The following is a 12911-nucleotide window of genomic DNA, read 5'->3' as shown; positions in this document are numbered from 1 at the left end:
GCCATACCAGCTGAAATGCCTCACGGACACAGAAACTGTTGGTTATCCTCTGTGTTGCCACTGTCTTCAGCCTGCTGTTGTTATGTCTCATCTGAATAACATACATTTCTATTATAGCTAAGCTTGTTGAGCGATGTCTTGTTGGCTGACATTTATGTCTTTGAGCGTGTGAGAACTTTATTAATTCTAAAACCATATGAATTTCACAAATATCCTTTGAACTGTCAGCTCATAGTAAAGTACACTGAGCCACCCTGAGCTTATATAATATAGAAAATAGAACCTGCTACATTTGTCAAGAATGGCTAAATCTGTGTGCATACTACTGTTAATTACATTTTGCTTAATTTGGTAAAAAATGTCCTGTCTATGTGCAGAGAGTGTCTTCCAGAGGAATGGTTCTGTGGGGATTGTGATGTTCTACACCACAAACATCAGCCACTCCACAACAGAGAAAGTGTTATTTATGTTTTTTAAAGCCATTTCTCCAGCCACATGTATTATCTGAGTGAATGGTAAACATTGCACCCATATTCAAGGTATTTCCTAATGAGAAATACCTCCTCAATTTTGATTTTCATATGCATCTACAACCAGTTAGAAATAATCTATATAAGTGGTTTTCTCTTTTTTGGCAGCTTGCATTCTGCCAACAGTGAAGCTTCGAAAGTGCTCCTGTAGGGGCCTAAACTTCACAGTGTCAGCAGGAAGGCCAGTGATTTTAATCAACATTAATGGTAAAGAGCAATCTGCTATTTAGGTTTCTGTGAAGGATTTGAACATAGTGTGATTGAGCATGTCTTCAACCCTTGCTTTACAATCAGAACATGGTATTGCACTACAGAAGTCATTTGAGAAGGCAATAGTGTATTAGTTATGTTCTTTATTTGCCTTTTTGGTCCAAGGACGTTATGATGTGCACCAGCCGATATACAGATGTCAAACATGCCAGCACCAGTGGAGCCCTGATTTGAAGGAGTGTATATTGGTCAGCATCTATCAATGTCTACTCTTTACACTTTAGACCTCTCGAGCTCCTTCCAGGAACTAAAAGTAATTTCTCCAGGATTCTCCAGTCAAGCTTTTGCAAAACTGTTGGAACATCCTACTAAGTGTGGGGGAAGGGTGAGTGTAGTATTTCTTTGATATTCTTTTTCCATAAGCAGATGCAAATATTTATTCCTCTGTTACATTTATGTACCTACAGACTGCAGCACAGCTTTCTTGAATATTCTTATACATTCTATGAGGAAGACCAGCTGAACTTCAGCTGCCCAGCATGCACACCTGAAATGTTGGAGGTTTCAGTAAATGGTAAGAGAAAGCTATAACGCTTTCAGCAAAACGAAAGGTGCTCATTGTTGAGGTTATTTGTTTATAGTAACCAAATGACTGTCTTTGGCAAAATGACTACTGTTGAATTAAAATAAATAGAAAATTTTGTCCTTGCTATTTTGTTCTATTTGTCACATGTCATAGACACAGGGATAAGGCACATGTGGAGATTACCAGTGGACAGCCACAAGGGAGACTTCACAGAAGGCCTCCAGACTGGATAAAGACATAGATTCCTACTAAAAGCCCTCAATATGTACAGGGGAGAGAGATTTCCTTACCCTATGTATCTTCAAAAAGAGCTTGTGCCAGCCAAGGCTCAGTTTTTTTGCCGTGGATGAGGCTTGTAAATATTGGCCATACCTGGAGAAAGCTGCCAGTGTGCTTCCTGCTCTTCAAGAGATGATAACAATGAAACCATTCCTGTGTGTATAAGTACACTGTCAATATCAAAGTGAAGTTAATGTGTAAATTGACTATTCAGCATTTACCATCCCTACCGCTTTTGAGTTATCATGTTGACTTTTTTTCTCTTCCCTCTCTACAGAAAGGAAAGGTGTGCCTGGGGAGAAAGGTGATGCAGGCTCCAATGTCCAGGGTCCCCCAGGGGTCAAGGGATTAGTAGGTACCTTTGCACAAGTAACACAATAAAGTACAAACACATTCTATGTTACCAACCCTGAAATGATGTGTGCTAATAATGAATAATTATAAACTCTGGTCTTAAAAAGAGATGAACTAAACCAGCTAAATGACTGAATCACTGGGATTGTGTTCAACTGAGTCATGCACAACTGCAAGCTTCTCATTTTAAGGAATTGGGTAACTTCAACATAATTGTGTGATCTTGTGATCATTACCAGCCTTGAGGGAAGAAAACATGAAGGCAGCAGTAATAAGGTGACTGACATCTGTAGGAAATGACTGCTTCATTTGGAAGTCAGCAAAAGACTGACAGTAGAGCTCAGAAGAGATAAGATAAGATAAGATAACTCTTTATTGTCATTGCACAGTCATACATAGTACAATAGTACAATGAAATTGGAAAACTGTCCTACGTCGGCACTACATATAACACAACACGACCCGATACGACACATCACAACACAAACAACACAGTATAATAACTTAGTAATAAAAAAAGAAGAAGAAGTGTATTTGTGTTGCACACTGTTATTATTGCACATTAATTGTTATTGCACCTTGTTATAAATATAAATATTATTATTGTTACTGTTTTTACCGTTGTTACCCCCCCCCCCCCCCCCCCCCCCAAAAAAAAAGTCCAGGTAGGTAGCCAGTCAAGTCAGCTATTTGCATTGATTAGGGCTATTGCCCTGTTGTAAAAGCTGTCCTTGAGTCTATTTGTTCGGGACCTCAGCAGCCTGAACCTCCTGCCAGACGGCAGCTTAAACACCCGGTGTCCTGGGTGCGTACCGTCCCGTAGGATGCTGCGTGCCCTCTTGAGACAGCGAGTGCTGTACAGGTCCTTCAGGGAGGGAAGAGGATGTCCAATGATTTTTTGGGCCATATTGATGACCCTCTGGAGTGCCTTTCTGTGTGCTGTGGTGCAGCTGGAGAACCACACACCGATGCAATATGTCAGCACACTTTCAATGGAGCAGCGGTAGAAGACAGTCAGCAGCTCCTTCTTCAGGTCCATTTTTCTGAGGATTCTCAGAAAGTGGAGACGCTGTTGGGCCTTCTTTAAAACCGCAGAGATATTAGAGCTCCATTGGAGGTCTGTGTTTATGTGCACACCCAGAAACTTGAAACTGGAGACCCTTTCCACACACTCGCCATTGATGCTGACAGGCTGCAGCTCAGACTTCCTCCTTCTGAAGTCAACTACCAGTTCTTTTGTCTTGGTGGTATTGAGGTCCAGGTTGTTATCTACACACCAATCTGACAGCCTCTGAACTTCAGCTCTGTATGCTGTCTCATCTCCCCCAGAGATGAGCCCCACCACGGTGGTATCATCTGCAAAGAGCTTTGAACAGGTTTGCTGCATCAAAAAGGAAAATAATAAGGTGAGATTGGCTCTCTCTTCTCTTATTCAAATCTTCACTCATGTTTTAAATCAGCTAAGAAATTATTCACTTAAGAACAATTAGGGAGCTTTCTCACACAGAACTACTACCAGTTGATGGCGCTTAATAAGAGATGTTTTCCCAGTGGGATCAGTAAAGTCTTGCCTTAAACAATGTATTCGCACTGCAACCTTAATTGCCATGTTTCTGTATTCAGTACCAAATAGTTTAGAAGTATATATTATTTTCTGTCTAGTTCATTTGGCATTGTAACCTTAACTTCCTCAAAGATAATGAAATTGCATAATCAATGGTGGAGAAGCTTCTTTTTCTTCCATGGTATAACATGATGCTGTGAGAATGTTTGTTTCCACATGTATGATAATTCTTATATTGTTTATTGTGCTTACTGTATCTGGATATCCAAGTTTATTTTAAACTGTACAGATATTCATGTTTACATTAAAGATTTTCCAAAGCTTTGACAAGAATTTGTTGCTGTGTAAAAAGAAAATGACAGTGTTGGATATTATTTCTTTTGGTGAATGGTTTCTTTGTTTGTGTTTTTTGTTTTTTTCTTGCTAAAAGCAAAAGCAGTGTAACTGAATCTGATACACTTACTTACATTACCTGCATTAAGGCTTTGGAAAACCTCTCCAGATGTGCAGCAGACTTGAGCGCCACAGAGACAAGCTGTCCTAAGATTTTTAAGTAGCCCAAAAACACGTTGAGAACAAAGAGCTTCTGGTCATCAGAGGTCCTCATCAGTCTGGGTAGGGAGGTGGCCAAAGAGTGGAGATTCTCAGATAAGAGATCAGTGAAGGTCTGAGTGCCACTGCTGCCACTGTGTCCCTGTTTCCTCTGGGATACCTCTCTGAGAGTGACTTCACACCTAGAGGAGAAAACAGCACTATCAGTAATCTTGTATCCATTAATTATGATTCATTTGTTTCTTTATAAAAATATCAATCAAATCAAACCTCTCTGACTCCAGATACCACATCATTAATTGCCCCCACCAGTGCTTCTAGTAGAGATCCTACACACTCAGTTAGTGACCGACCATATCTGGCCAGCAGCTGATCGGCCAACTCCACCATTGGCGGCCTAACCCTACAGTGCTGGTGCACTGAAGTGCGCGACATTATCATCTTGAACAGCCTCTCTGCCGTGTTCTTCACCCACTCCGGTGTCCGAAGGACTATCAGCTGTCCGATCCTCCCCAGGTCTGCAGAGGGAGTCTGATACGACTCATTGGACTGAAGCTGGACATCCTCCATGATAATCCTCCATGCTGTCAGGTGGACAAAACCTGACAGCAGGTGATCACATAAACCGATCACTGCAGTGCATTTGTCCTATCATATTGACACATTTTCCTTCAGTTCTAGAAAGAGTGGTAACTCGTAATATAGCAGAACACACAGTCGGGGCTCTTATTACAGTGAAATCGCAGCTTTTAGATTTGTTTCTGTTGTGTTCCTCAGATTTACCAACATTCGCAAAGCTATGCTTCCTCTTTGTCCTTCCGTTGTCACTCAAATATCTGGAAATTGCTTCTCTTGCTTGAAATAGGTGGCATATAAAGTGTGACTTTCAAAATGATCTTTTTTCCATATCTTATGCATCTTGCATGTGTTTTTTTTGTTTGGTTTTGTTATTGTTGTTGTTTTTTTGTTTTTTTCTCTCCCCCGCAGGGGGTGAAGCTGCCCGTTCCTGCCCTGGCTCATACCTAGGGTCAGCATGGATGAAGAATCCCTTGAGGCAGCCATCACTGCCTATGGTGCACAGTTGCAACAGGTGGAGACAGCCCTGTCTCTTGACCTGGACCCCACCCAGCACTCAGACTTGCTCAAACTGATAGAAGAGCTCTGTCAGCTTATAGACCTCAGGCCAGACCCTGAGGCCAGCCTGGTGTTTGAAAAAGAGCTGACCACTGATGCAAACGGCGGTCTTGATGCTGAGTTTGCTGCTTTCTACTCTGAACTCGGGATTTCAAAGAGAAGACTAAGGGGGGGGGGGATTCCTTCGATTATGAATAAGGACAAGAAGAGGTCGAGGAAGGAGAAGATGCACTTAGAGCGCTCTTATTTTGGTACCACTATCAGATGACATGGGGAACATTGGAGTATCATAGTGTCATTGTAGTGGGGGCAGAACCGCCAGATGCGCACCCCTTAGGATGAAGAGGACAACGCTACTTTCATTTCATTGTTCACTCAGAAAACTAAACCGTTACTCTACGATTGCATAAAACTGCTTGATACACCATGCCAAAGTTTTCAGCCACAGCTTATGATCCAACATCTGTGTTCTCAAATGTATTTCCTCACATTGAAGCTAATTGAAGCGTGAGAAATACCAACAGCTCAGAGAAGAGGTCGAGAACATGTGGAGGGTGAAGGTAACAGTGGTCCCAGCTTGGGAGTCAATGCACTAGGTGCAGTGGCTGAATGTTGAGAAGTCAAGAATATTAAAAGGCACAATTATGTATATGTTTTTAAAACTGCAAGTATTTTCCATGCTGTTGGAAAAAAATGGGCTAAAAATCAATTGTTTTTTTGTATGACACAGTATTTGTAATTAAATTACCTGTTACAGTTTCAAGAATAAAACATTATATTAACAAAAGGGACATACTCTTGTCTAAGAAAAAGTCACTATTGATCAATATTTACATGTTTAACTATTTCTGGTCTATATGTAAACGTCCCTAACAGGGTGGAACACATTCAGAGGCAATGGTTAAGAAAACTACCTGTAAATACTATTTTATCGAGCCCTATGCTTGACCATAATGGATTTCATATAGTTAAACATGTCAGTATTGAAAACAATTATACAAAATATAAAACATAAATCTTTTTTTTTTTTCTTCAAAAGTTATGAAGCTAAAATGTTGCCGCAAAAAGGGACTCACACAGCTACAGTGTCATCTGACTGTGGCTTCACTGCCTTTAATAGCTGCTGGTAGTTAAATCATCCTTACAACCTGTTAGTTGTGTTCACCAGTTTTCTTCCTGTTGCTCGCCTTTCTTTCGTTTTCTTCCTTGATACGTCAAGGAAAAAAGACACGACTCAGCGTGCATTAGCAGTCGCCTTGATGTAATAAAGCAGAGGGTGCAGGAAGTGAAATCAGACAGCCTCCACTAAATCTGATGGAATCAAAGTTCAGGCACTCAACTGATTTATTTAGTCGATTTCATAATGACACTGTAAATTTAAAAAATGAAAAACAAACACAAATGTTTCATTCCAGTCTTGAAAGGACCCATCCTCCCTCTGGCCCCTGGGCAGTCTTGTTGGACCTATGCCTATGATGGTAGAGTTGTGATATTGGCAGGTCTGTTGACTTTCACAATCAGCATTTTTTTCCCTTTTCTTTCCTGGCTTCAAAGAAGCCAGTCTTTATTAGTGTCATGTGATTGTTCTTCTGAAAAAAAAAATCATCCCTACAAGTGTTGCCTTCTTCAAACAGAGACATTATCAAATGATGGAGGTTAAATAATCGATTAATCAATTAAAGCTTTAAAAAATAAATTAAAAACAAACATTTTAATTCAAGTGAACTATTTGATGGCTGTGTGCACTCTGAGAGCTCTCAAACCCTAATTCTGATCCAATTAAACATTAAGGCTTACAGCAGATTGCAATCAGATATAAAAAAAAACATCGTACTGGTAGAACTCTGGGTTAACTAATAAAGCAAAACGATAGGCTCCGTATAATTATCTCACTTCATTGTTAAGGACACATGTTTCAATCAAAGAATAGCCCTGAACAGACAGGTATATTACATTAAAGGAAAAGTCACACTCAAGTGGGACAAACAAATGTTACCCGAACAGCAGAGGGCATACCCAGCGGGTACAACATCACTCACAGGGCAGTTTCGCTTCCCTTTTATTTTACAGAAAACAAGGAAGAGTCAGTGGGGTTCTGCTTAAAAAAAATTTGCTTGCCATGGAGGAGAGGATTTTTCCATGTACGCTTCTGTGTCTATGTAAGTATTCATCTAATAATATTTCAACTCTTTCCTCAGAACCTCACCGACATCACTGTGTAAAAAAGGAAACTGGCCTAAAAACCCTGCTTAGAAGTGATCCGTCTTACTGGTGGGCTTTAAAGTACTTGTTCAATAGTCAAAAACCAACAAAGTAGAAATAAGACGCCTATAAACCAATTTTGCCAGACTTCTTGTTATCATTTTTCGTTTATCTTTTGGATTCAAGCCTTGCTTTAAAATTTAGCTAGCACACAGAAGAGGGTTTCAACAGACCGTTATCTTTACTACTGAACATTTTTCTCTGTGTCATTTGGCAAAGAAAATAGTAAAATCAAAAATAAAATGAGCATCATGATACAGCAGAGGAGATTTTAATGAGTTTTTTTCCCCCAAAATCAAAAATAAATAAAGTTTATTCTGAAACTAAAAAACAATAGTTATTTTAGAGCATCACAACTTTTCAGGCTTGGTTTATAAACTGCAGATGATTATTGTACTTAGTAGGTGGGTGTGAGGGTGGAGTAGTAGGTTTTCAACTTTGATTTTCTGCTGCTGAACGATTATTAGTAAAGAATCCATGAAGACAAATGATTCAATATCAGAATGTTGTGTTTTTATACATACAGGATAGCTGAGAGTGCTTTATATGGGTCTGTCTGATTTGTTTGTATGTCCATCACAGTGCTGTCAGGTGTCGGTGCCGTTACTGTTACCATCCCCCAAAGTCAGTATGAGTATGCCAGAGGGGACAACATCACACTGCCCTGCTCCTTTATAACTACAGCTTCGATAACCTCCCAGACACAAGTCGTCATCACTTGGTCTTCTTTGACTCAGCAAACTACCACTGAAGAGGTTGGCATCTACCTATCTTTATGACTCTCTCTAAATAAATATTAAAATCCTGAGATGCAAACATGTCCTTGTGTTTTTTACTCTTCTTCCTGTCATTTTCTAACAGACAGTGATCGCCACGTACTATCACAGCGCTAGCCCAACTACTGACATAGACACTGACTATGAAAGTCGGTTGTCCCTGGATGTAGATGTCACTCAGGGAAAGGCTAACCTGAAGCTTTCCTCCATCTCACTAGCTGACAATAAAAATTTTGAGTGTCGTGTGCAGATCCCAGGTGACAAGAAGGGCAAACAAACTGCCATCACAAACTTGGTGGTTCTAGGTAATATGTCAGCTGTCGTTTCTGCCTTTATATATTATGAGATGTTACACTCTGATGTTTAACCTTTATATGTTCTGATATGTTGGTTATTCTTAGTGCAATTAATTATCGAAAAGAGTGTCTGTGCATGTTTCAACACTTACTGTATCCTGTATATGTATGTTTTTAATGGTCATAATGATTGTCGGCTTCCACCTGCTGTTCAGAGATAAAACTGTTGCTGAGTCCATCTCGTGTACGCCTTGCATTCCATTACTAAAGTAATCACACTACATTTATATTTGTCTTCTTTTAGTGGCTCCCTCTACACCCGTCTGTAAGATCCAGGGAACAGCACAGTATGGCCAGAATATCACATTAACCTGTGCGTCTGCAGAAGGATCTCCAACGCCCACTTATAGCTGGAAACGTTATTGTGAGCATAATCAGCCTGTTCCTCAAGACCCCCAAACCACTGACAGTAAGTGACACTTTGATCCTTTAAAATCTTTGCTAACAAGAACAAATGTGGACATGATCAGAGCGACGCTACGCTTGGTGTACAAGTGAGCTTATCTTTTGTTTCACAGCCAGTGTTTGGTATTTAATATTGAAGGATATTAAACATCATGAAAGTGAGCAGTCAGATATACAATGTCACTCTTCTCTATCAAAGCCTCTATTCATTTATTGTATAAAATTTGTTGTATATCAAACCACATTTTTTGTGTTTCAGAGGACGGCATCCTGTCACTGTACAATATCTCCAAAGATACATCAGGATTGTACATCTGCACCTCACAGAACAAGCTCCGCGCTGCTACCTGCAACCTCACCCTCTCGCTCATGCCACGTAAGAGAAACATGTTTTTTCATAGAGAAAATTCTACAGAAAATTATTATGATACATACCCCTGTTGTTCCCCCTGTTAACTTGTCTGTCTTCAACCCTGCAGCATCCATGAATGCTATTACTACTGGAGGAATAATAGGCAGAGTTCTTGCTTACCTGATCTTTCTCATTATCATCATCATCATCATCTTCTTCTTCTTTTGCCAAAATAAATAGCAATGAGAAGAATTACACCGCAGGGTAATGTTCCTCGTTCTGGAAGATTCAAGCATCTTTTTAAATCATTTTTTATGAGATGACTGGGAGAAAGAAGACACTTCAGGATCCTTTTCAGAGGAGCAGGGACATTCGGTGCATTTCTCCCCCCCTGTTCTTTCTTACCCCCACCCCCACCCCCCACCCAAAAAATATATATATATATATTTTAAAAAGTCACGTATTTGTCTTATGATGCCTTTACTGCAACCAGACCAGAGTCTACACACATATTTGATGAATATTTCTTTTCCAAGCTGTACAGAAAGAGGACAATGCGACCAACACTGTGTCATTTCTCTATATATGAGGTTTGTTCTTTTCTTGTAATTAAGGAATTTATTACTATCACACAATTTTACCACTAGCCTATTTAATTCTTTCTGTGTGATATTTCTGTACATGCATTAGGTTTATTTGTGAACTGTGTACAACTGTGACTTCGCTGCCGTTCACTCTGGGTTGGTCACATTCTGATGTGAGTCATTGCTCGATTGCGTAAAGGCAGAAACATCGACTACCTTCAGTTTTCTATCAAGTGCTTTCTGTTTCTGTATTTAAAAAAAACCCACAGTATTAGGGAAACAAAACTTAGAACTTCTACTTTTCTTTGACTGTATGAATTTCAGGACTCAGTCGCGGTTAGCTGCTGCTAACTACATGGATTTCGTTTTCCGATTACTTAATCCCAAGAGCATCAGGAGAGTGACCAGATACACAAAATGGTTATTACTGTCAGCCAAAGTACTCTCACTAACAATTTATCCCCTGAATTATATTTGCATATGTTTATGCACAAGTTGGGGAAGCAGTGTATAGTAGTAAAACAACTGTCTGACTGTGCAATTGCATTAGGCTTTCCAATGAAGTGTTTGCAACATCTATGTGGTTTTCGTTTTTTATGAAATAAATTTAAAGAAGTGGAAAGTGTGAGGGTGGCTGTTCAAAAGGAAGATGGATCGATTGACAGACGGACCTCACCTAGACTTATGCATTTCAAATCGGTGTGTTTGCATGCTGATGAGAAGCTGGTCTACTTGCTGATGCTGAGCTAGCTTTTTTATTTACATTTATTCTTTTACTTACTTGTTTACTGCTTTAATACCACAGCGTGGGACTAATATGGCTTTAAAATGTAAAATCATGTGATTGAGATCTCCTGTGTGACATTTTTACTCCGGAGTGTGATTTTTCTTGTTATAGTACTTTGCACTGTAAGAAGTGACAGTCTTATGTAGTCTGTGGTGTGATGGCTGTGTGTATTTTAGCACATATCTAACCACTTGTTTTCCTGTTAGCGGCACCCACCTTCTATATGCAGGTCTTCACATCTGCAGCTGTGTAACTGCTGGATAGACATGTTGCAGCAGCCAATGGCTATTGAAGTCCCTGATAGTGTCTCCTCTTTTTCCTCCTGTCTGTCCAGAGCTCCTGGGTTTCTAATTATGCTTTTCTAACACACATTTGCACATTATCTGTAAGTCCATGTAAATTTGTGCAATCGCATTGATTTAAGAATCTCATTATGGTCAGCACTAAGGCACTTAGTTTTCTTTTTCTTTTTCTTTTGTTTGTTTGTTTTTTTTGTTTTTTTTTTGGGGGGGGGGGGGGGGGGTTGTACTATATTTTATAAATATTTTGCTCTTTTACATTTTTTTTTACTGCACTATACTGCTGAGTGACTGTCTTCATTGCAGTGTTGACCCTAACTTGCATATGACAAATAAAAGTGAAACTGAACTGAAATACATTTCTAATCACACATGAATACAAACACATGGCTGTATCTTATATAAAACTATATACAGACTCATAAAAGATAAGCATGCACTTCAGCATCTACTGATCACTTATAAATACAGTAAGCTAACTTTCCCTTGGTGAGAGAGCAGTGACCTATGCCTGGTGCACTCGTAGCACAATCTGCTGGTGATCCTGTGTTTGACATGAAGACATCCCACTGTGAGCACATGGAGTGATGTGCTTAACAAATAAAATGCACAACAATGTTGTAGTAAAATATAAAAGAGAAAAAATACAACAAGTCAAGAAACAAGTATTAAAACAGCAACAAAAACTAAGGTTGTTAATACCAAAATATTTAGGTTGATGTGTGCTAAAAGGCACACCATAAAAATGTGTCTTTATACAATTTAAAATGTTCGAGCGTTTGTGCAGATCTAATATTAAGAGGCAGACTATTCCAGAATCTGGGACTTGCCACAGAGAAGGCTCTGTCGCCACAAGATTTAAGTTTAGTCTGTGGAATAGATAAGGTTAGTTTTAACCAGAACCTCGTGGTTCTATCTGGAGCGTAAATAAAAAGGAGCTCAGATTGTTTAGTGATTTAAAAACAAAATGAAAATTTTTAAATAGGATCCTGTAAGAAACAGGCAGCCAGTGTAGACAGGCCAAAACTGGGATAATATGCTCCTTCTGTTTTGTACCAGCTAGCAGATGAACAGTTGCATTTTGGACCAACTGGAGACGATAGATAGAAGCCTGGTTCAAACCAAAAATATAGAGAATTGCAGTAGTCCAGTCTGCAAGTAATAAAAAGATGAATAACATGTTCAAAGACATTAGCTGGAAGGTATGGCTTAACCTTGGCTAGCTGTCTCACATGAAAAAAGCTGGATTGGATTACTAGGTTCAGCTGCCTACACAGTTTAAAGGAACCTTCGAGGTACGCACTGAGGTTTTTTACATTTGACTTACAGTAGGAAGATAAGGGGCCCAGAGCACTGTCACTGTTTATTAACAATGTTGCCAAAAATGACAACTTCTGTTTTGTTTTTAATTCATTTAAAAAAATGTAAAGCCATCCAATGTTTAAAGTCATCAAGGCAACGTAATAACAGCTGAAGTGGGTCTGTCCCTGCTTTTAAAGTCAGATAGATCTGCAAGTCATCTGCAAAACAGTGAAATGAAAGGTTGTACCATGAAAAAACAGAGCCCAGAGGCAACATATACAGTGCAAACAGGGCAGGACCATGATTAAGAGGGGCTATTTTGGAGCTGTGGAGGCCCATGTTGTCATAAAAAGTCCTTCCAGATAAGTAGGGCCGAAACCCCTGGAGAGCAGACCCTTTTAGCCTAGCATACTCCAGCCATGATAGCAGCATATCATGGTCGACCATGTCAGAGGCTGCTGTCAGGTCCAACAACAAGAGGGCAGCAGAGCTGCCAGAATCCAGAGTTAAGAGAAAATAATTAAAAACCCTTAAAAGTGCTGTCTCAGTGCTGTGTAGTGATTTAAAACCAGACTGAAG

At 39.6% G+C, this 12911-nt stretch overlaps 1 protein-coding gene across 1 annotated transcript; it reads left to right on the top strand.

The window, feature by feature from the left end:
* Positions 1-7949: 7949 nt before the first annotated feature.
* LOC146393944 (cell surface A33 antigen-like) lies at positions 7950-9750 on the top strand. Its single transcript, XM_084924241.1, has 5 exons — positions 7950-8226; positions 8333-8552; positions 8848-9012; positions 9268-9384; positions 9488-9750. The coding sequence occupies exons 1-5, from the start codon at positions 8041-8043 to the stop codon at positions 9598-9600; spliced, it is 801 nt and encodes a 266-aa protein (XP_084780367.1). The 5' UTR covers positions 7950-8040; the 3' UTR covers positions 9601-9750.
* The last annotated feature ends 3161 nt before the right edge of the window (positions 9751-12911 follow it).

The sequence above is a fragment of the Perissodus microlepis genome, chromosome 1, assembly GCF_051167445.1.
Source record: "Perissodus microlepis isolate ML-2025 ecotype Zambia chromosome 1, ASM5116744v1, whole genome shotgun sequence".
Taxonomy (NCBI): domain Eukaryota; kingdom Metazoa; phylum Chordata; class Actinopteri; order Cichliformes; family Cichlidae; genus Perissodus; species Perissodus microlepis.
Note: the sequence above shows the minus strand (reverse complement) of the source record. Positions and strands in the feature narration are given on the sequence as shown.

What these genes read in the sequence shown, in the direction of transcription:
- LOC146393944 (XM_084924241.1), top strand. Translation starts at nt 8,041, where the DNA reads ATGTCCATCACAGTGCTGTCAGGTGTCGGTGCCGTTACTGTTACCATC. An exon ending in CACAAACTTGGTGGTTCTAG is followed by an intron (nt 8,553 to 8,847) that starts GTAATATGTCAG and finishes GTCTTCTTTTAG; the next exon opens with TGGCTCCCTCTACACCCGTC. An exon ending in CACCCTCTCGCTCATGCCAC is followed by an intron (nt 9,385 to 9,487) that starts GTAAGAGAAACA and finishes TCAACCCTGCAG; the next exon opens with CATCCATGAATGCTATTACT.